The 23,561-nt window shown below is 43.8% G+C and overlaps 1 protein-coding gene across 1 annotated transcript; it reads right to left on the reverse strand.

Moving 5' to 3' along the window:
• Positions 1-7,014: 7,014 nt before the first annotated feature.
• On the reverse strand, positions 7,015-22,279 carry LOC138351942 (uncharacterized). The gene is made up of 5 exons (XM_069304111.1): positions 22,264-22,279; positions 21,733-21,953; positions 20,122-20,559; positions 12,960-13,018; positions 7,015-7,285 (listed from the first exon to the last, which is right to left on the reverse strand). Exons 1-5 carry the CDS (start codon positions 22,277-22,279, stop codon positions 7,015-7,017), a joined length of 1,005 nt encoding a protein of 334 aa, XP_069160212.1.
• Between the last annotated feature and the right edge of the window lie 1,282 nt (positions 22,280-23,561).

The raw sequence follows: 23,561 nt of genomic DNA on the forward strand, positions 1-23,561 counted from the left end.
GCTCTGTTCTCGGTCCTATCTTGTTTCTGATATATGTAAATGATCTCCCGGAGGGTATCGATTCATTTCTCTCAATGTTTGCGGACGATGCTAAAATTATGAGAAGGATTAAAACAGAAGAGGACTGTTTGAGGCTTCAAGAAGACCTAGACAAGCTGAAGGAATGGTCGAACAAATGGTTGTTAGAGTTTAACCCAACCAAATGTAATGTAATGAAGATAGGTGTAGGGAGCAGGAGGCCAGATACAAGGTATCATCTGGGAGCGGAAATTCTTCAGGAGTCAGAGAAGGAAAAAGACTTGGGGGTTGATATCACGCCAGACCTGTCTCCTGCAGCACATATCAAGCGGATAACATCAGCGGCATATGCCAGGCTGGCCAACATACGAACGGCATTCAGAAACTTGTGTAAAGAATCATTCAGAACTTTGTATACCACATATGTCAGGCCAATCCTGGAGTATGCAGCCCCAGCATGGAGTCCATATCTAGTCAAGGATAAGACTAAACTGGAAAAGGTTCAAAGGTTTGCCACCAGACTAGTACCCGAGCTGAGAGGTATGAGCTACGAGGAGAGACTACGGGAATTAAACCTCACTTCGCTGGAAGACAGAAGAGTTAGGGGGGACATGATCACCACATTCAAGATTCTGAAGGGGATTGATAGGGTAGATAAAGACAGTCTATTTAACACAAGGGGAACACGCACAAGGGGACACAGGTGGAAACTGAGTGCCCAAATGAGCCACAGAGATATTAGAAAGAACTTTTTTAGTGTCAGAGTGGTTGACAAATGGAATGCATTAGGGGGTGATGTGGTGGAGGCTGACTCCATACACAGTTTCAAGTGTAGATATGACAGAGCCCGATAGGCTCAGGAATCTGTACACCTGTTGATTGACGGTTGAGAGGCGGGACCAAAGAGCCAGAGCTCAACCCCCGCAAACACAACTAGGTGAGTACAACTAGGTGAGTACACACACACACACACACACACACACACACACACACACACACACACACACACACACACACACACACACACACACACACACACTCATGCCTACAGGCATGACTTACGAGGAAAGGCTGCGGGAAATGTACCTCACGACACTGGAAGACAGAAGAGTAAGAGGAGACATGAGCACTACCTACAAAATTCTCAGAGAAATTAACAGGGTAGATAAAGATAAACTGTTTAACACGGGTGGTACGCGATCAAGGGGACACAGGTGGAAACTGGGTACCCAAATGAGCCACAGGAACGTTAGAAAGAACTTTTTCAGTGTCAGAGTAGTTAACAGTTCGAATGCATTAGGCAGTGATGTAGTGGAGGCTGACTCCATACACAGTTTCAAATGTAGATATGATAGAGCCCAGTAGGCTCAGGAATCTGTACATGAGTTGATTGACAATCGAGAAGCGGGTTGAAAGAGCCTGAGCTCAACCCTCTTAAACACAACCAGGTGAATACAGTCACATGATACAGCTTCACTGACTCGTACATCAGTCGTGAAGGTTAGGTTAGGTTAGGTTAGGTAATACGCGTCAGGACTGACCAATCCATATAGACGATCAATGGTGGGATGGTCACGGTTCTGTGTACGTTTAGGGGTAATCCTAGACGTCATGGGTTCGAATCCCGATCGGAGGGGAAGGTCATTTTGAATTCTTAGTGATATATTACTCCACAATAATTTCAAAACTATGACTTTACTTTTTCTGGAGACAGAGAAATATATGTAAAAGAGAAAGAGGTGTTTTAAAAAAAAGACAGATGCAGCTTCTAAATTGTGTGATTGGTATTGGGAGCTTCACCCACACACCTGGCCGCACTCCAGGTGTGTGACCAATCATTATATAACTCTTTGCACTCGGGCGCATGATGTGATCGTCTCTAATCAGTCGAGTATTACATGCACTCAGGCGCATGATCCTCATGTGGTCTTCTTTCGTCAGTAAAGAACACTAATAAAAGCCGTTCAGCAACGGGGAACGGAACAGTGTTCTTATTAACAGGAAGGCACCAATATAACAGTAGTTCCACCGACTCTCTAACAGACAAGAACAACTGATGAACGTGATTCAGTAGCAGGGCTCAACAAAGGGCAAGAACAAGTAACAGGGCTCAACAACGCGCAAGATTGTCAAGCAAGGAGGAGCTCAACAACAGTCAAGAACAGGAGGTAACAGGGGGGCTCAGGGATGAACGAGAGCAGCAAGTAACAGAGGGTAAGAACGAGCGAGAGTGACAGGTAACAGGAGCTCAACAATGGGCAAAAACAGGAAGTAACAGGGGGTTCAACAACGGGAGAGAACAAAATGCAACGAAGCTTCAACAACGGGAGAGAACAACATGTAACAAAGCTTCAACAACGTTAGAGAACAACATGTAACGAAGCTTCAACAACGGGAGAGAACAACACGCAACGAAGCTTCAACAACGGGAGAGAACAACATACAACAAAGCCTCAACAACGGGAGAGAACAACATACAACAAAGCTTCAACAACGGAAGAGAACAACATGCAACAAAGCTTCAACAACGGGAGAGAACAACATACAACAAAGCTTCAACAACGGGAGAGAACAACATACAACAAAGCCTCAACAACGAGAGAGAACAACATGTAACAAAGCTTCAACAACGGGAGAGAACAACATACAACAAAGCTTCAACAACGGGAGAGAACAACATACAACAAAGCTTCAACAACGGGAGAGAACAACATACAACAAAGCCTCAACAACGAGAGAGAACAACATGTAACAAAGCTTCAACAACGGGAGAGAACAACATACAACGAAGCCTCAACAACGGGAGAGAACAACATGTAACAAAGCCTCAACAACGGGAGAGAACAACATGTAACAAAGCCTCAACAACGAGAGAGAACAACATGTAACAAAGCTTCAACAACGGGAGAGAACAACATACAACAAAGCTTCAACAACGGGAGAGAACAACATGTAACAAAGCCTCAACAACGGGAGAGAACAACATGTAACAAAGCCTCAACAACGGGAGAGAACAACATGTAACAAAGCTTCAACAACGAGAGAGAACAACATACAACAAAGCCTTAACAACGGGAGAGAACACCAACCAATATCGACGATGCCGACCATGTAACTCCCCAGACGCCAGTTTCAAACGTATAACAACGTTAAATTTCCTCGGGAAGAGATATCTCCGGGAGTATGTAAAAAAATAAAATTGGGAAAAAAAACTGACCGTGTCTGCATTTCTCGCCACGGCCCCAAAATGGGGAAACGGAAAAATAGCGAGGGAAAATGTGATTTAAAATTCTAGGGTCATATTTTCCGGCACTGTCAGTAACGCCAGAGACGAGGTCAGGAACTTTGACCACGCGTATAGGTCAGAAATCTTGACCACTTTATACGCCTTAGTAAAGAATCTCTTCTTGTTTGACCGCGAGAAGGATGTTATCTTGAGGTTATCTTGAGATGATTTCGGGGATTTTTAGTGTCCCCGCGGCCCGGTCCTCGACCAGGCCTCTATTCATAAAATGGGATAACATATTTTTAACTCTCGTATTTATCTATACAGACCTATGGATAAACACGAAAGTAAGGTTATCTTTATACAGTTGCTTTTTAGGATATTGTAAGATTATATTTGTATTTTTTGGTATAGACGATACGAAAAAGAGAGAATTATTTTCAATAAGTTTTGAATGCTTGAAATATTAATTAGAATTACTGGTTCATAACATTTGGTAATGAGGAACGTTATACTTGGAGATACAAATCATAATGCTCATAGGATGGTTCACTAACGATTTTTTTTTTGCACTAATACTTAATCTAAACTAATGGAACCTTACCCAACCTCACTTGATACGTGCTCACCTTAACCCAGCCTCACCTGACACATGCTCACCTTAACCCAGTCTCACCTTACTTTACCCAGTCTCACCTTACTTAACCCAGTCTCACCTTACTTAACCCAGTCTCACCTTACTTAACCCAGTCTCACCTTACTTAACCCAGCCTCACCTGACACATGCTCATCTCACCAAACCCAGCCTCGCCTGACATAACCTCACCAGACACAACCTAACCTCAACAACCCTGCCTAACATAACACAAACTTAACCTCATCTAACTCCACATAACTTGACACGACGAAGCCTCATCTAATCCAGTCTAACCTAACATAACTAATGTAACGATAAGCTACACATGTTTTAACAATTATATAACCCATCATAGAGGCGATCCTCTATATCATATAACAACAGGACGTCATTGTCAGTACTCGGTGCTTCCTCAGGACACTTGGGTACTCATCCCCTGTACTTGTTGACCAGACCACACTAGAAGGTGATGGGACGACGACGTTTCGGTCCGTCCTGGACCATTCTCAAGTCGATTCAGAATGATCGACTTGAGAAAGGTCCAGGACGGACCGAAACGTCGTCGTCCCTTCATTTTCTACACTTTCTAGTGTGTGGTCTGGTCAATATACACTACCCACGTTATTGTGACCCATCGCCTGCATCTACTGTACCTGTCCTGTCAACTATTGTACTGACCTGTCAACTGATGTATTGACCTTTCAACTATAGAGTTCAACCCCTTAACCCGGCACTTTTTTTATTTTTGATCGGTTGTATGCTACTCAGCATCTACTGAACTGGTAAATATTTCAACCCATCTTCCAAAACTGACAGTACATATAGCAACTATATAACTTGAAGGCTCACAAGTGGACTGTTCCACCCGAAAAAAAACACGCTTTATTCCATTAATTTTTTTAATGGGAACAAGAAATAAAGCCAGAAACAAACCTAATCCATCCTAAGTTTAGTAAAACACATATATGTATTAAGTTAGGTCTACTAACTTAGGTTAGGGGAGCCGGTCGGCCGAGCGGGGGAGCCGGTCGGCCGAGCGGACAGCACGCTGGACTTGTGATCCTGTGGTCCTGGGTTCGATCCCAGGCGCCGGCGAGAAACAATGGGCAGAGTTTCTTTCACCCTATGCCCCTGTTACCTAGCAGTAAAATAGGTACCTGGGTGTTAGTCAGCTGTCACGGGCTGCTTCCTGGGGGTGGAGGCCTGGTCGAGGACCGGGCCGCGGGGACACTAAACAGCCCCGAAATCATCTCAAGATAACCTCAAGATAACCTACTATAACACATATCTATATTCATAAACATGAATGTCCAAGGTTGAACGCCTGACGTTTGGGGGTAGCGTCAAACAACATAGCAGAGTGACTGGCAGACTACAGTATGGGTAGCATCATAGGGGGGTTGGGGTAGGCCCCTTGTGCCCCTCCTTAAAGAGGAGTCGGCCCTTATGTATTCTCTTCACGATGTCGGTCGATATGAAATGTTATGCCCCAAATCCATAGATTTTATCGATTGTTAAAAAGTGGGTTTATTCACGTATAGACATGTGAAACTTGTGTTTATATGACAGATTTACATTCTAAGTACAATGTTCTGATTACAGTAATAGAGATAACATATAGTGAAGATCGTTACAGTGATAGAGATAGTGTATAGTGTAGATATAATAATGCAGACTTGTGTTTAAATAATAAGGTTGCAGTGATGAGGGAGACAGGGAGGGGGAGTGAGTAGGAGAGACCTGGATAGGTGTATGTAGGGAGAGATTGGATAGGTGATAAAATGTTTAAAGTGATGAAAATTAGTGTGTATTGAAGCCAACTGGTCCCCAGCAAACACACTTTCTAAACACAACGTAATAACGGGTTTAGAAGGGTTGTGAGGGCGCTGTGTGTGCTTGGGAGGTGATGATGGGGGGAGGGGGCACTGGGGCTGGTCAGAAAGAGAGAAGTTCAGGAGCTCTGAGAGGCAGACAAAATACCGTTTATGTGATGAAGCTCTCGGAGGTTACCTCTCGCATGGGTCGGAGGTTACCTCTCACATGGGTCGGAGGTTACCTCTCACATGGGTCGGAGGTTACCTCTCACATGGGTCGGAGGTTACCTCTTACATGGGTCAGATGTGTCGCAAAGGCCAATCCAGGTAACAAAGGTCAGCCGAGGTCACGGAAGTAAAGCAATTCGTCCTCAAGCATAATTCACTTCAGTTTGGACGCTATAGCATTCAGCGTCCAAACTAAGATGCATTAGTGAAATTAAAACACCTGAATTTGGACGCTTCGTCGGACTTAATATGCGTCGGCCACGATTGGCCTGGTGGGTTGGTCTTAGTTTATATGCTAAGTTCACATAACTCAGTGCAAAAAACACTTAAGATTAGACGTTTGAGAAATCGTTGGAGGACAAGACGGTGTGAAGTACAGCAAGTCAGACGAGCCATCGCAGGTGATTCGGCGCAACACAAGTCAATTTTAACACCGTTGCTCACTTGAGACTACAATGATGAACTAAGGCAAGCTTTGTTGAATATCATATACTGGGATAGGTACCCGGTGGTGCCCGGGATAGTCTGTCTTCTCCCCAACCATAACCCATTCCACTCCTCTTCTTCCCCCCCCCCCTTCACATCCCTCCTCTTCCCCAACACGTCACCATATCTCCCCCTTGACCCCACCCCCCTCGTTCCTGTCCCTTTGGTCCTCATTCTTCATCCATCCCCTCTTCCTTCCCCTCTTCCCCCCTTTGACGCCTGTTTACCCCCCACTCCACCTTCTCTCTCAGAAAATATATTATTATTATCACTAAAATCTCTTGGGAAGTCACACCAAATATTTCACACTCGTGAAAATCGCACGAGGGTCTCTATAATAACTAATCTTAATTCAAGTATTAAACTTAGTCTTACACCGACCAGCCTTTGTCCGTCCCGTACCCAAGGCCATCCCCCATGCAAAACTGGGTGAGACTAGCCCCAAGCATCTGTCCTCCAACTTTGGACAGACAGACAAACAGATATTCTCTCTTATAGCATAGAATTGTTGGACAACACAGGTCCTTTGGACTTGACGGGCCAGCCGGACAATGTAGATCCGCTGGACTAAAAGGATCAGCTGGACAGTACAGCATAAAGAATCCTCAAATTAGTAAGAGTAAATTATAGGAAAGAGTTAGATACTCCTCCTTCGCCTCCTGCTCCTCTGCTTCCTTCTCCTCCTCCTCCTCTGCTTCCTTCTCCTGCTCCTCCTCTGCTTCCTTCTCCTGCTCCTCCTCTGCTTCCTTCTCCTGCTCCTCCTCCGCCTGCCCCTCCGCCTGCCCCTCCTCACACAGAAGGTTACCCAAACATCTCTCCACTACAAGTTTCCTCCCCTTAAGCCAACACAAAAGCTCCGTCTCGCGAACTGAAAACCTTCCATAAAACTCCTAAAGCTTCTTGCGAGAAGTGTTAACCTGGGCTGTCACGCGTCTGTCACGGGTCTGTCCCCCGGGCTTGTCACCCTGGCTTGTCACCGGGGCCTGTCTCACACCTGTCACCCAGGCTTGTCTTGCACCTGTCACCCGAGCCTGTGCTGCTTTTACTAATTTCGTGACTGACAGGATCATTAATATTGGAACCACCTCTAGTTTTTTTTCTTAGGAGCGAGAAGTTGCTGAAATCTAGATAGATAGGCAGAAATAAACCCATCAATCACTGGGGAAGTTATACACACGTCAATCACAGGATAAATTATACACACACATCAATTCCTGGACAAGTATGTACCCATCAATCATTGAACAATTAGACAAATTAGAATATACTTCACTAATTCACTTTAGTGACATCGTTTACGTCACCAATAACTGACGTCTTCAAGTGTGCGCAGATAATATAATTTCCTAAAGTTTGTGAGCACGATTTACCTTCCTCGAATTCATGGTGGTGGTGGTTATCTTGTGGTTATCTTGAGGTTATCTTGAGATGATTTCGGGGCTTTTTAGTGTCCCCGCGGCCCGGTCCTCGACCAGACCTCCACCCCCAGGAAGCAGCCCGTGACAGCTGACTAACACCCAGGTACCTATTTTACTGCTAGGTAACAGGGGCATAGGGTGAAAGAAACTCTGCCCATTGTTTCTCGCCGGCGCCTGGGATCGAACCCAGGACCACAGGATCACAAGTCCAGCGTGCTGTCCGCTCGGCCGACCGGCTCCATCGACTGGTGTTCGATGTTGTCTTCTATCTAGGAGTATAGTCTCTTACGATCATTTCCCTCACCTTGTGTGGTTTGCAAGGTAAGGGTAAAGGACACTCCATTGTAGTAGCTCGGCATCATTAGTAATTTGTGTATATTGGCATTGCATTTGCTGCCTTCCGATTTTCTGGTAGTTCTCTTGTTTCCAGTGTCTTGTTATCATAAGCGGCCAATACAGGGATTCAGTCCACTCTCTCAGTATCCACGGTGATATATTGTCTGGTTCTACAACGTTGTTCTAGCAGGTGTACCCTTACTCCATCTCTCATAGCCTCAAGTCGTCCTGGATTGCTTCTTGGGTTGACACCACTCCTCTCATTACATGCACTTCCTCTTACTCTATTGTGAAGATCTACGGAAATATCCTCTTGAATTCCACCGGACGTTTTCTATCATTCTCTTTAACTGTCTCCTCTTTTATTTTCAGTTGCAGCACGTGCTTCTTTACCGTTATTTTGTCCCTCTGATGTTGCTATGTAGTAGCCTGAGATGGATTTTTTTCTCTACCTGTCATATCATTTTCTAACTTTCTGTCTGCTTCTCTTCACACTCTGTTGTACTTATTTCTGGCTCTATGGGACCTATCTGTGATCACGGGAGCTGCGTTGTTAATGTAGTATTTTATGTCCTAGTGCTTTTATAACTTTGCTTCCTTTCACCTTAGGTTAAACCATGGCTAAACTATGTCATTCAGAATCCTCCCTTTGGAATTGGATAAACTAGCCAACTGCATCCCAACATCCTAGCTTGTGTGGTCTTTTCTGATAAGATAGAATGATTTCTTTGCATCATAATTTCCGCTTCGGTATACAAGCATTCTACTTTTATTCATGAACAGGTTATTCTTTCTTCGACCTGATACTCAAATAATAATAATCAATGATCATGTATTCAAAATACGGCATTGAAAATATATATTCTTTTGTGCAATGCACTCAAAGCTAATGTTAGGTTCAGGCTAGCGAGTTCATTAATACTCATTCTTGTGGGCTGGTAGTTATAGACGGTAGAGCGACGGTCTTGCTTCATGCAGGTCAGCGTTCAATCCCCGACCGTCCAAGAGCTTAGGCACCATTCCTTCCCCCTCGTCCCATTCTTATCCTGATCCCTTCCAAGTGCTATATAGTCGTAATGACTTGGCGCTTTCCCCGTGATAGTTCCCTTCCCTTCTGTTTCCCTCTTTATCACATATTACTGAGTTTTATATATATATATATATATATATATATATATATATATATATATATATATATATATATATATATATATATATATATATATATATATATGTCGTACCTAGTAGCCAGAACGCACTTCTCAGCCTACTATGCAAGGCCCGATTTGCCTAATAAGCCAAGTTTTCATGAATTGTTTTTCGACTACTTAACCTACCTAACCTAACCTAACCTAACCTAACCTAACTTTTTCGGCTACCTAACCTAACCTAACCTATAAAGATAGTTTAGGTTAGGTAGGGTTGGTTAGGTTAGGTCATGTATCTTCGTTAATTTTAACTCCAATAAAAAAACTTTGACCTCATACATAATGAAATGGGTAGCTTTATCATTTCATTGGAAAAAAATTAGAGAAAATATAATATTTCAGGAAAACTTGGCTTATTAGGCAAATCGGGCCTTGCATAGTAGGCCGAGAAGTGCGTTCTGGCTACTAGGTACGACATATATATATATATATATATATATATATATATATATATATATATATATATATATATATATATATATATATATATATATATATATATATGTCGTACCTAGTAGCCAGAACGCACTTCTCGGCCTACTATGCAAGGCCCGATTTGCCTAATAAGCCAAGTTTTCCTGAATTATTATATTTTCTCAATTTTTTTTCTTATGAGATGATAAAGCTACCCATTTCATTATGTATGAGGTCAATATTTTTTTATTGGAGTTAAAATTAACGTAGATATATGACCAAACCTAACCAACCCTACCTAACCTAACCTAACCTATCTTTTTAGGTTAGGTTAGGTTAGGTAGCCAAAACAGTTTGGTTAGGTTTGGTTAGGTAGGTTAGGTAGTCGAAAAACAATTAATTCATGAAAACTTGGCTTATTAGGCAAATCGGGCCTTGCATAGTAGGCAGAGAAGTGCGTTCTGGCTATTAGGTACGACATATATATATATATATATATATATATATATATATAATATATATATATATATATTAGTATATTTTGGTAGCAGTCTTTCCTGTAGACATATATTATTAAATATGACCGAAAAAGTACTTTTTCGGTCATATTTAATAATATATATATATATATATATATATATATATATATATATATATATATATATATATATATATATATATATATATATATATATATGTCGTACCTAGTAGCCAGAACTCACTTCTCAGCCTACTATGCAAGGCCCGATTTGCCTAATAAGCCAAGTTTTCCTGAATTAATATATTTTCTCTAATTTTTTTCTTATGAAATGATAAAGCTACCCATTTCATTATGTATGAGGTAAATTTTTTTTTATTGGATTTAAAATTAACGTAGATATACGATCGAACCTAACCAACCCTACCTAACCTAACCTAACCTATCTTTATAGGTAATGTTAGGTTAGGTAGCCAAAAAAAGCTAGGTTAGGTTAGGTTAGGTAGGTTAGGTAGACGAAAAAACATTAATTCATGAAAACTTGGCTTATTAGTCAAATCGGGCCTTGCATAGTAGGCTGAGAAGTGAGTTCTGGCTACTAGGTACGACATATATATATATATATATATATATATATATATATATATATATATATATATATATATATATATATATATATATATATATATATATATATATATATAATCATTCTTGTGGGTCCTTTGACATTTTAGCTTTGGAAAAGGTGCTATTAATGCTTACAATAGTTTTTCTTGCCATGTATATGTGTGACTTCACGAGGATCTCCATTCGCCCTATCTACTTTTCTACATAGACACATATCTTAAATCTTCCTTAATAAGAAACCGATATTCATTCCTACTAGCAAATGCAACGGTTATTTTTAACAAATTTACAGGTGAACTATTGTTTCTATAGTGCACGTCTCGTGAGCACTACACTGTGACGGGGGCACCAAAACACCACACTTATAAAGTTTGTGTTATGTTATAAAATGCTATTTGGGTATTTCAATTTATTTTTTAAAGACTGTAGACTTAGACATGGATATAGAAATTTCTTGTCTATATTTCTTTAAACTCCATACAAGTGGAGGAGAGAGTGTGGTGGCTGTGGCGGGTTGAGGTGATGCATACTTCCCCAGTATATCCTCCCACCAGATAGTTACTGTCATACTCCATCTCTCGCCGGGCCCCCTGCTCCTCGCCCCCACTCTCTCACCCCTCTCACACCAGCCCACTCATACCAGCCCACTCATACCAGCCCTCTCACCTCAGCCCTCTCACACCAGCCCACTCACCTCAGCCCACTCACCTCAGCCCTCTCACACCAGCCCACTCACCTCAGCCCTCTCACACCAGCCCTCTCACACCAGCCCACTCACCTCAGCCCACTCACCTCAGCCCTCTCACACCAGCCCACTCACACCAGCCCTCTCACCTCAGCCCTCTCACACCAGCCCACTCACACCAGCCCTCTCACCTCAGCCCTCTCACACCAGCCCACTCACACCAGCCCTCTCACCTCAGCCCTCTCACACCAGCCCTCTCACACCAGCCCACTCACACCAGCCCACTCACCTCAGCCTACTCTCACCAGCCCATGTTCCCCACCATCTTCGCTCTCCCTTCATTCCCACCTTTCCCCCTGTTTTCCTTCCTTCCCCTTTCCATTTCTTCCCTCCTATCTCCTCCATTTTCTTCCCTTCTCTCCCCACTCCCCCCATCTTTCTCCTCTCCCTCCTCTCCCCTCCAACCTCGAACAGATAAACATTTCCATTTATATATAAAGTAAAAGCATGAAAATGTGTGAGTAAACGGCGGGAGTAACTTCAGTACTCTATGGACAATACCTCCCCGATTTCATCTTTGAATTCCTGGCAATAACACAGGAGGGTGTTGGATTATTGGCTATATTGCTTAAAGCGACTTACTTAGGCAGACCCTGACTAGCCTATGTCCGTTCCATACCTCAGACTATTTACCCTACAAATTTTAGTGAGGCTAACCTAAAACGTCGAGCTAAAAAGCTTTGGACAGATAGGCAGACAGAGAGACATTCACTTTTATGGGTATAATATACATTTGTAAATGTTCAAACACCCCAAAACCTTTCAGTGTTGCGAACCCTAGTAAAGCTTCAAGCTTAGTCTGTTACCAATTTGAACAAAGTAAAAAAAAATGTGATTTAGGCGAGCTATTCAAAATTTACACTTTAGCGAGAGAGGAATCTGGAACAATAGCCGATAGTGTAACTGAACTGGCTTGCCTGAGCCCCCCCTTTATACTAGACTACTGCTTGATTAAGTCATCAGCGATTATCAGATTGGGGAGCAGTTGCTGGCTTTCTCTCCCTGGCCCACGCCGGCTGCGCTCAACCCAAGCCTTTATTCAATTTGACATTAACAGAAACCCGAATGGAATACGAATGAAGAGTCACAGAAGGGTGGCAACATTCAATTCAAATTCCCTTCAAAGAATTTATTCAGAACCATCATTGTCGTTAGATAAAATTGGATTAAAAATCTAACGAGCATTAGTTTTATTCAGGGTAACGAAGGGTAAGCGCAACACTACAGTAATTTTTGTCGGGGCTCTCCCCCTTCCCCAGAGCGTGCAGACAAGTGAGCAGAGGGACGTGTACGCCGGAGGTGGCCGTACCCAGGACCAGCATACCGGTGCGTGAAGTTGGATCGTTCGTGTGCACGACTTGCCGGAGTAATACGATCATATACCTGTGTTCGAGATAAAACTATACTTTATAACATTATAATGCGGGGTATATTTCGTCTAGGAGTGTCCGGTTATCGCCCCATATTCCATCACAAAAAATGATTATATTTCCACCCTCCCTTCGTCGGTTAACCGGACCCCAGAGACCAATTTGATCCAGAGTTACGAGTGTAGAGTCAGTGATCGGTGCATATAACACAATACGAGCATCGTTTTCCCTGACAGTATATTACGACAAAATTTCTGGCTGTCTGTAATATGACACAGAAACAACACCGAATATATTTTTCTTTACAGCCTGTAATCAAGGGGTTACTGGGACATCTTATCCGAGCCTGGTCGTCAAATCTGCGTAGAGCAGTAATTACGAGAGCTTCAATACGAGTTTAATCTCGTTGATGCGGCGCCAAGCGGAGGGTGAGCAACCTTGGGGGATGGGGGCGGATCCCAAATTGGGATAAATGAACTAACATGGGGCGAGGGGAAATTCTTACTAGGGGAGGCTCTCCTTCTCAGGGGTAGGTTCTCCTCACCAGGGGAAGGTTCTCCTGTCTACGTGTACATGTGTGCACATCATGTGTACGCGTATGTATGTGTCCATGAGGGAGTTCATTGGACTGTTCATTTGTTAGCATTCATGTATTTAGGCTTAAACTGCATGCGTTTGTATGCCGTAAGGTGAACAAACACACACAGTAAATGAAACATTTGTTTGTTTTGCTTCTCCCGTCACTGTTATCAAGATCTCAGGTGGTGTCCGGCGAGCCTCGCGACCCCCGGCCCATACTTGGACATGTCTGGTACCGTGTCCACTCCTCTCATTGACGCCGTCTGTTGGGTGTCCCAATAGTTTGTGCCTTAGTTCTCAGCTTTTCCCAATCCAACTTTGTCGCGCACTCTGTCTCTCGTGGGATGTCTATTCCACCTGTCTACCGCAATGTATCTTCTCTCTCTCTGTTTTCTCTCTCTTTCTTTCACTCTATTATCTCTCTATTATCTCCCTCCCACTCTATTATCTCCCTCCCTCCCTCCCTCCCTCCCTCCTTCCTTCCTCTCTCTCTCTCTCTCTCTCTCTCTCTCTCTCTCTCTCTCTCTCTCTCTCTCTCTCTCTCTCTCTCTCTCTCTCTCTCTCTCTCTCTCTCTCTCTCTTTCGTGAACTCGAAATGCCCTTTTTGCAATATTTTCAAGCAAGAATTTGATATTCATTTCACCCCATTCTTGCCTCTATGCAGTTTTTAATGACTTCCACATACCTGTTTTTTTCATAAATTCTTGCACAAATTCATCTTTTCATCCCGTAGTTTTTAACATGTCTGTAATTTCGCAAATTCAGGGTTGCTCCTCAGCCGCGAGGGGGAGAGAGCAGGAAGCCTCTTGTTCCATTGTGTACATTAAAAAGAATGGTATGTGATGCACAAACACGTTCGCGGACAAACCCACAACGGGCGTGATGAGGGGTTCGAACCGACGCTATTGTGATTTCAATGTGTGTGTGTGTGTGTGTTCGTGTATATATCCTAAGCTATATTTCCCGTGATATTTTCTCGCGCTTCATTAAGTGTTGAAACGGCAGTAGGCTGGGATAGGGAAGGTGTAGTTTGTCTTTGGAACCTACTGCAGGCTAGCTGGGGCGAGGAGGGGGAGGAGAGCCTGTAGTTACAATGCTGCAGGCTTGAACGGATTGAATAAAATGAGTGCCACTGCTCGACCTGCTGCAGGCAGGTAGAGATAGGATGGGGAGCATCACTGGTCGACCAGCTTAATGCAGGTAGAGTTAGGGTGAGGAACATCACTGGTCGACCAGCTTAATGCAGGTAGAGTTAGGGTGAGGAACATCACTGGTCGACAAGCTTAATGCAGGTAGAGTTAGGGTGAGGAACATCACTGGTCGACCAGCTTAATGCAGGTAGAGTTAGGGTGAGGAACATCACTGGTCGACCAGCTTAATGCAGGTAGAGTTAGGGTGAGGAACATCACTGGTCGACCAGCTTAATGCAGGTAGAGATAGGGTGGGGAGCGTCACTGGTCGACCAGCTTAACGCAGGTAGAGTCAGGGTGAGGAACGTCACTGGTCGACCTGCTGCAGGCAGGCAGAGATAGCGTAGGGAGAGCTGGTAATTGGCGAGGCTGTTCACAGTGAAAGACCGGCGTAGTAATGAGCGCGAGAGGGGGACCACCCTCACCATGTTGATGGGGAGAGCAATACTAAAGCCATAAGGTTCGTGTAGCAGGCCACCACTCCAAGAGTTATCTATCAGCCTAACATATGTTTCTTTCCCACACCCTCGAAGGTAACTACGGTCGCATTTTTTTGTGTTAAAATCTGCATTTTTAAAGGGGAGGGCATTGCAGGTGTCGGATGTGTTAATCTAGGGTGACAGGGTTCTCCCTGTCCTTTGATCACCCCGACTCCCTCACCCGTCAACCCTCTACCCATCCCCCTAAACACCCATCCCTAACTTCCACTTTTGGCTTCTTTCCTCAAAGAGTTTGAAGACGGTTCGAAATGGAGAGGATGGAGGAGATCTCTTTTCTGCGTCTTATTGGATATCACGTCTTGGTGGATATAGGCTTCACATCAAAGGAACAGATGATAAAATTGTGAAAAATGTGACTCTCGGTATATATATAAAATTGAATTATATTTTTTCCTCGTGTGATAGGATGAAGACTTCTGGCGACTTTTATATCTAATCTTCACGGGATCTTTACTCACTTTACCTTCACTTAGCAAACATTGCTCACAGGACCTTACCTCACCTTCACGTACTAAACATACCTGACAGGATCTTAACTCACCTCACCTTCCAGTGATCGCCATCCAGATAAACAAAGCCTCACACCAACTCAACCACAGAATACGATCCTTCGTAACCAATCACTTCAGCATTTGCGTACGATACTCTCAGGTGCCTCCCCGATACCTAGTTTCTCTTCTACCTCAGACAGAACAAAGCACCATTAACAAATAACAAACTTTCATAACCCTCGTTCGCTTCCACCCTCGTTCGCTTCCACCCTCGCTGCTTTGATCCGGCAACAGCCCCCACTTCACCTCACTAACAATAGGTTCGCTTTTCCTGATATATTTTCCATTCAGAGAAGCCGCATACTGAAAATTATTGTTTCAACATATCCTCTCTCCGAGAGTGCTGTGGTACACACAAGGCCGGCTGAATGGTAGTAGATAATGGATTGTGATAGATATCGTTAGTGGTGTGTGAGGTTTGTGGGGAGAAATGGTAGTTTTATGGAAGTGAAGAGTCGTAATTATTTTCAATTGTTTGCATCTGATCCTTAATAGTGTGTGTTTACTTGTCTGGTAGCTACGTGCTAGTTTTGAGGAAACCATTGTTGAATATGTTTTGTTTATTAAAGACTGTTATAGCATTGCTTGTTCAGAGGTATGTTATGATACGTCAGTTTAGTGGTGGTAGTTCTATATTGTTTATGTTAAAGAGGTCTTTGTGTCAGACAAGGGAACGAAATTATCAGGGAAAGCGTCAAGTCATTGCGACTTTTTTTTTTGCAGGGATATTCCTGCGCGGGCCCTAAGCCTCTGGCTGGTCCACTAATTACGACTATATAGCACTCGGAAGGGTTCAGGATAAAGATTTGGGATGGGAAGGAGGAAAGGAATGGTGCCCAACCACTTGGACGGTTGAGGAATGAACGCCGACATGCAAGAAGCGAGACCGTCTCTCTACCGTCCACCCCAAGTGTGTCAGACTTGTCTGGCTTGTGTCAAACAAGTCCAGAGGTCAACCGAAACCCTAATCTAACCTAACCCTTCCCAATAATGGGTACCTCCCTATCGGTCTGTGTTACCAACTACTCCAGGTTAAACAACGGGCAGACACGTACGAGTGCTTCGGTCTCTACACTGTGAACGAGACATTTACCTGCGTATAAAGCAAACATTATCTCCATGATAGCAAGGGAGGTGAAAATCCACAGTTGCTTAAAACAGATCAACCGAAGCAGGACAATTATTGGAGATATTACGTATGCGAAGGCATCAAACCCTTAACAAGAACAACACTGAAACAGAAGCGGCTCATTTCAATTCTGGTTGAACATCTGTTGAAAAAAATTGATCTCGTGGGCCACATGGGAACGCTTACTACATTGTTTTTTTTTGCAACCTTTTTTTATTATTTTTTTTTAAATTGAAATTTTCACACGAGGTTCCAGTAATTACTCATGGCGCTATTTTTCTTCAAAACTTCATTCAGGAAACGTTGACTTTTCTTGGTGAAATGTTAAATAGTTGGTTTCGGAATATAGTTTGAAGATAAATTCTGGTTTTATTGTTGTTTCTAAAACTGTGAGTTTCATTATTGACATTTTATGTGGCTTGCTAACAGATGCTAATACATGCACACACACGCACTCTCACACGCGCGCACACGCACACACACAGGGGCTTTGCGGATGGGTGGACAGCGTCGGGGATCGTAGACCTAAGGGCCTGGGTTTGATTCCCGGACGAGGCAGAAACAAATTGACCGTTTCTTTCACCCTGATGCACCTGTTCACCTAGCAGTAAATAGGTACCTGGGAGTTAATAGACAAAATAAATGAAAAATAAATTAGTTAAAAAGGCGGAGTCCAAGAGCTAATAGCTCGATTCTGCAGATACAAATAGTAAATACAAATAGTAAATAAAACACACTCATTAACATTTTATTAGAAGAATTTTTAGAAATGATTTGTTCAGTGTCAGAGTAGTTAAGAAATGAAATGCACTGACAGTGATGTGGTGGAGGCAGACTCCTTACACAGTTTCAAGTGTAGATATGATAGAGCCCAGTAGGCTCAGGAACCTGTACACCAGTTGACTGACAGCCGAGAGGCGGGACAAAAAAGAGCCGAAATTTACCCCCGCAACCACAACTAGGTGAGTACACACACACACACACACACACACACACACACACACACACACACACACACACACACATACACACACACACACACACACACACACACACACATACGTATACACACACATGTTAAATTAATGAAGTTAATAAATGAAACAAATCTATTTTTAAATATTTTATCGCTATCGAGAAGAGAAATAAATAATAAATATTGAATGATGAATACGACATTTGTAATGAACAATACATTGTACTTTGACAGAAATAAAGCAGCAAAAAAAAGGTAAAAAGAGTAAAAGGAGAGCTTCCGTTGGTGGTGAGAATGGTCGCGGCGGAGCAGGAGAGCGGAGGGGGGAGTAATCACCGCTGCTTGTCACACCCAAACTTTTAAACATTATCAAAAGGATCCCAAATTGCGAAATACACTAAATTGGTAAAAGTACACCGGCGCCTCCGGCTTTAGACCAAACTTTCCGGTGAACTGTCACCCAAACCGAAAACATTTCTAGTTTTCCTTCTATCTAATTCTTCGTCTATCTCATGTGAGTAAGTAATTAACAAAAGGAGGCACCAAGCCGTGGAGGTTATGTACCACCATCCAATCTCGTGAATTCTTCTTGAATCTCATATCAGTTGTTCTTTATCGCCAGTCTTTATGTACCTATTATATATAATTTTTGTCTCGATGTATACAGTTGGACATCAGATGACACTGGCTAGCCAACTTAAACACTGCAAAATTAAAGGTGATTTAATGGGGGGGAGTGTGTTATAGGAGAGGAGGTAGAGGCTCCATGCCACCCTTGAAAGGGATCGGCCTTTTATCATTCCCCTTTCATGACGTCGGTAGATGTGAAATGTGAATCCCCGCGTCCGTAGACTGTCATTTATTTGTGTATTTTGACCTTTTAGCATCACCTAGTTAGCTTTTTGGACACACTGTACTCCACTTCATATAGTCTAGGGTAGCTGCACAAATGCAGATGTACCTCATGTATTAATAAAAAAAAAAGACTCTTCACATGACCCTGCATGACTAACCATCCTGAGAGATGGGGGGCATTTTAGTATCACTGCTGCCTTATATTCCCTTTTCTTCATGATGATATCCTCATTATACACCCAGAGTTTGCCAGTGCAGACTACTGATCACATTCCTCTATATGACTAATTTTAGCACCGCGAAGCTTGTTCTTGACATACTCTGTACTCACCTTCATATAGTTTAGGGTAGCTGCACAGATGCAGGTGTACCTAAATGTGTTGATAAACAAAATGTATTTAGAGGCTAACATGCCACCCTCGCATGTGGGTGGCACGATAATTTATAACACGATACGAGAGGTACCAGGCGGTGCCTGGGACAATCTATCTTTTTTCCCCCACACCCAGGGGGAAAATGGCCACACTAGAGGGGCCTCGTAGCCTGGTGGATAGCGCGCAGGACTCGTAATTCTGTGGCGCGGGTTCGATTCCCACACGAGGCAGAAACAAATGGGCAAAGTTTCTTTCACCCTGAATGCCCCTGTTACCTATCAGTAAATAGGTACCTGGGAGTTAGTCAGCTGTCACGGGCTGCTTCCTGGGGGTGGAGGCCTGGTCGAGGACCGGGCCGCGGGGACACTAAAAAAAAGCCCCGAAATCATCTCAAGATAACCTCAAGATAACCCACCATTCCACCCCCTATCCTTTCCTCTTTCACCACATTCCCCTCTTCCCTATCTTTCCTCTTACCCCAATTTTCCCGTCCCTCCTTCCCCCCCCCTCTTCCCTCCAAAATCCCCATCCTCTCCCCTTGAACATCTCATCCCCTCATCCTTCTCTATCCCCCTCGTCCTTCTCTTCTCTCTTATTTACCCCATTCTTCCACTCCTTCCCACCGAAAGTTTGAGAGAATTATTTACCATTGAAAGAGAAGGAGTTAGAGTCAGCAGAGTCTGATGAGTTGGAGTACTTATCAAGCTTGAACTCATCAGAATTTCAGTGGTAACTACTTTTCTCAGACTTTCGGTGTGGCTATGGGTTCACCTTCGCCAGGTAACCCATATAGTATCACAATATAAGATTCTTCGTCAGTCCCATATTGCGTTCAACGAGAAATAAAATATTTATTTCGCTGTTGAAATTTCGGTGTTGACTATATGACAGTGTGTGTTACGTGACTGACACGACGATCTCTGATGCGTGACTGACACGGTGATCTCTGATGCGTGACTGACACGGTGATCTCTGATGCGTGACTGACACGGCGATCTCTGATGCGTGACTGACACGGCGATCTCTGATGCGTGACTGACACGGTGATCTCTGATGCGTGACTGACACGGTGATCTCTGATGCGTGACTGACACGGTGATCTCTGATGCGTGACTGACACGGTGATCTTTGATGCGTGACTGACACAGTGATCTCTGATGCGTGACTGACACGGTGATCTCTGTTGCGTGACTAACACGGTGATCTCTGATGCGTGACTGACACGGCGATCTCTGATGCGTGACTGACACGGAGATCTCTGTTGCGTGACTGACACAGAGATCTATGATACGTGACACAAGCTTTGTGGATGGGGCGAGGAGAGACCACAGGGTCCGAAGCAGGTCCTCAGGAGAGTCCGGGAGCGTACTCGAGGCGCTGCTCAAGATTTCAGATTCGCTCTTTTGGGTTCAGAGTGCGCAACGAACCCAAAACAGTAAACGAGAAGAAGACCAAAGGAGTGCTTAAGAGAGTGCACGAAATGTCTTCTAAGTGAGTGCACGAGACGAGGCCCACGGAGAATATATTCTGTAAACATTAAATCACATGTTTGCAACATTACCGGTTGCTCTCTGATGCCCCCCCCCACCCGCAACAACCCCCCTTCCCCCCCTCCTTCCCCCCCCCTCTCCCCCCCCCCTCTCCCCCCCCCACCCCCCGCCTCTAACAACCCGGAACAAAAGATACTCTGCAACTTAACTTTTCAGGAACTGCGAAATTGTTTCAATTAAATTTTCACGCACATAAAATTCACATCGTTTCTCTCTCTTAGCTTCGTTAAAGAAAGATTTTCACTACTTTTTTTTTTAACCTAGACGAGCAGATTCACAAGTGGGGTCGTTTAGACGATATTGTATTATATGTAATGCAGTTAATGTAAATTAGAAAATATCGTGTATATATATATATATATATATATATATATATATATATATATATATATATATATATATATATATATATATATATATATATATATATATATATAATGGTTTGTGCATGTCTACTGACAAGAGCAGCCCCACTAAGGTTTGAGCCACACTCCTATTGTGCCCTTTGCTCTGCCAGAGAACACTGGATGACTTTTTGCGTTTTAGATAGGGCAGAGTTTTTGCCTTTGCTACTCCATGTTGTCTGTGTGGGGCGGGGCGGGGCGGGTGCTTGCCTCCCTGAGGGACTCCTGGGGCTCCCCAATCATCTGCCTATCGGTGAGTTTATTCGCCTCAAAGCACATTAGTTTCTGCCGATAGGCGACGCTCATTTAGCCATTAGACCGCGGTTAACCCTTCAATTGTGCGCCGGGGGCGCATCCGATCCCTCGACCGTCGTCTAAATCACACAACAAGTAACAGTAGCCGCGCCGTCACACGCTCCGTCGACACAACGCAACACGCCCGCCTAACAACAATGCCGTAAAAGCAACCGTAACTTGTGTGCGCGGCGTTACAAGGGGCCACTTGAGTCGGCCATTATGGCGGCGGAGCAGGTCACTTTATAGGTTTCCTGTAAGTTAGGAGCGGCAACACAGCCACATACACAGCCCCGGGAGAACACCGACATGAAAATGCTCTCACCGCTCCTCCTCCTTCTCTTCGTGCGCCGGGCCTCCGCTTCATGGATGGCTGCTGCTGCCTCAAGGATGGCTGCTGTTGCCTCAAGGATGGCTGCTGTTGCCTCAAGGATGGCTGCTGTTGCCTCAAGGATGGCAGCTGCTGCCTCAAGGATAGCAGCTTAAGTATAGGAGGTTCTTCTGCTATAATTATTGATCTGTCCGGAAGTTCAGCTTCCACGTATTCTGAGTGGGATTGGTGAAAAGAATTTAGGTACGTTTGCTCAGAATGGGATTAGTTAAGATTGGTTTATGTGATTAGGCAGTTTGACTTGTATAACTATACACAACCTGGTGATTAGCGCTTTATTATTGACCTGCATTAAGTAACATACTGATTTCTGTCTACTTATTTAGGTGTTTTTGTGTTGTCCGAAATTGATTGGTACAGACTGTGTTACACCGTTACAGTACGTTATTATGTAATTAAATTTCATAGCGTCTCATGGTTCTGTATTAAACTAACACACCACATCTTGCAGGGGTGAGCACTGACCTTGTATGGCCCCCATCGCCTCTACCATGTCAGCAGCAAAAGAGGAAGAGAAAGGGAGACTGAACGAAAGAGTAGCAGGATAAGGAAATGAATTTCACCATATTTATCCAACCTGTCCTCTTAAAAATAACGTCGCTTTTGGCCGTTTGTCCGTATGGCCGAAAGTGGACGTAATTTGAAAATGAAAAAAAAATTGAAAATAAATTTGGGATTTTTTTTTTCAACAACAGTAAGTTAAGGTTCCTCTTTTAGGTTAGGTGGGCAGGAAATTCTCATAAAGTTTCAAAACGTCATGAAAAACGTTAATTGAAAGTTTCCTCTCCTAACCTTTCCGAGTAGGCCGGAGGACTCAAACAGAAAACGGGGCAGTACGTCACTTTTGTGAGTCGATTTCATTTCAAATTACGTCTACTTTTTGTCTACTTTTTCGCATACGAGCGAAAAACGACGTTATTTTTAAGAGGACGAGTTGATTTATCACGCTTTGAGACAAAATCCAAAATAAATTCATCAGAGGCATTGCTGTTCGACAATTACAGAAAGCACTATGGCAGGAGGGAATAAGTGATTACCGAAAGAGGGCACCAAGCCGGGAAGGCTATGTTGCAGGCAGGAGGGAATGTGTTCACCAGAAGCCACACTGGTTAGGGCGAAGTCATGATGCTGTAAGGCTCGAGCTCGAAGAATAGAAGGTTGTTGCTTTATGGTTGCATGAATAATGACACTTAAATACTTGCAGGAAGGTGAATAAATGCAAACGAGGTTTGTGGGTGCATGGATTCAGGGAGGTGGGTGAATAAATGGATGCAAAGGGATGAGTGAGAGCAAACAATTAAGTAGGCGGTGTGTTCATGGATTCAAATACGAGGGTAGGAGCGTGGATGACTTGAAGTGGCTGGTTGCAAGAAAGTGGTGGATGATCGACTATGACTAAGCCAGAGGATGCAACAAATAGAGTGAATGCTGACATAGAGGACCGGAGATGAGTGGGATCATGCTAGGAGGTGGTGTTGGTGGCCACTCGTCCCTCGCCAGAAGACCTGCACCTTGTGAAGAGTACAGACTCCTTCAGTGAATAGTCGTCATCTACACAATGAGTCTAGCAAACTCGACCCCCTCGTTAAAGACACCAACACCTCAATGAGAACCAACTGCCCTAGTTATCGTCTTGACGGTCACGGGTAATTACCCTCCCCTTTGTCTGTCTCCTCTCCTTCCTCTTGGCTGGTGTTGGAGGAAAAACAAGAGAGGGACGAGCGTGGTGTCGAGGTTCGCGCCCCGTGCCAGACTTCGCCTCT

The sequence above is a fragment of the Procambarus clarkii genome, chromosome 51, assembly GCF_040958095.1.
Source record: "Procambarus clarkii isolate CNS0578487 chromosome 51, FALCON_Pclarkii_2.0, whole genome shotgun sequence".
NCBI classification, from domain to species: Eukaryota; Metazoa; Arthropoda; class Malacostraca; order Decapoda; family Cambaridae; genus Procambarus; species Procambarus clarkii.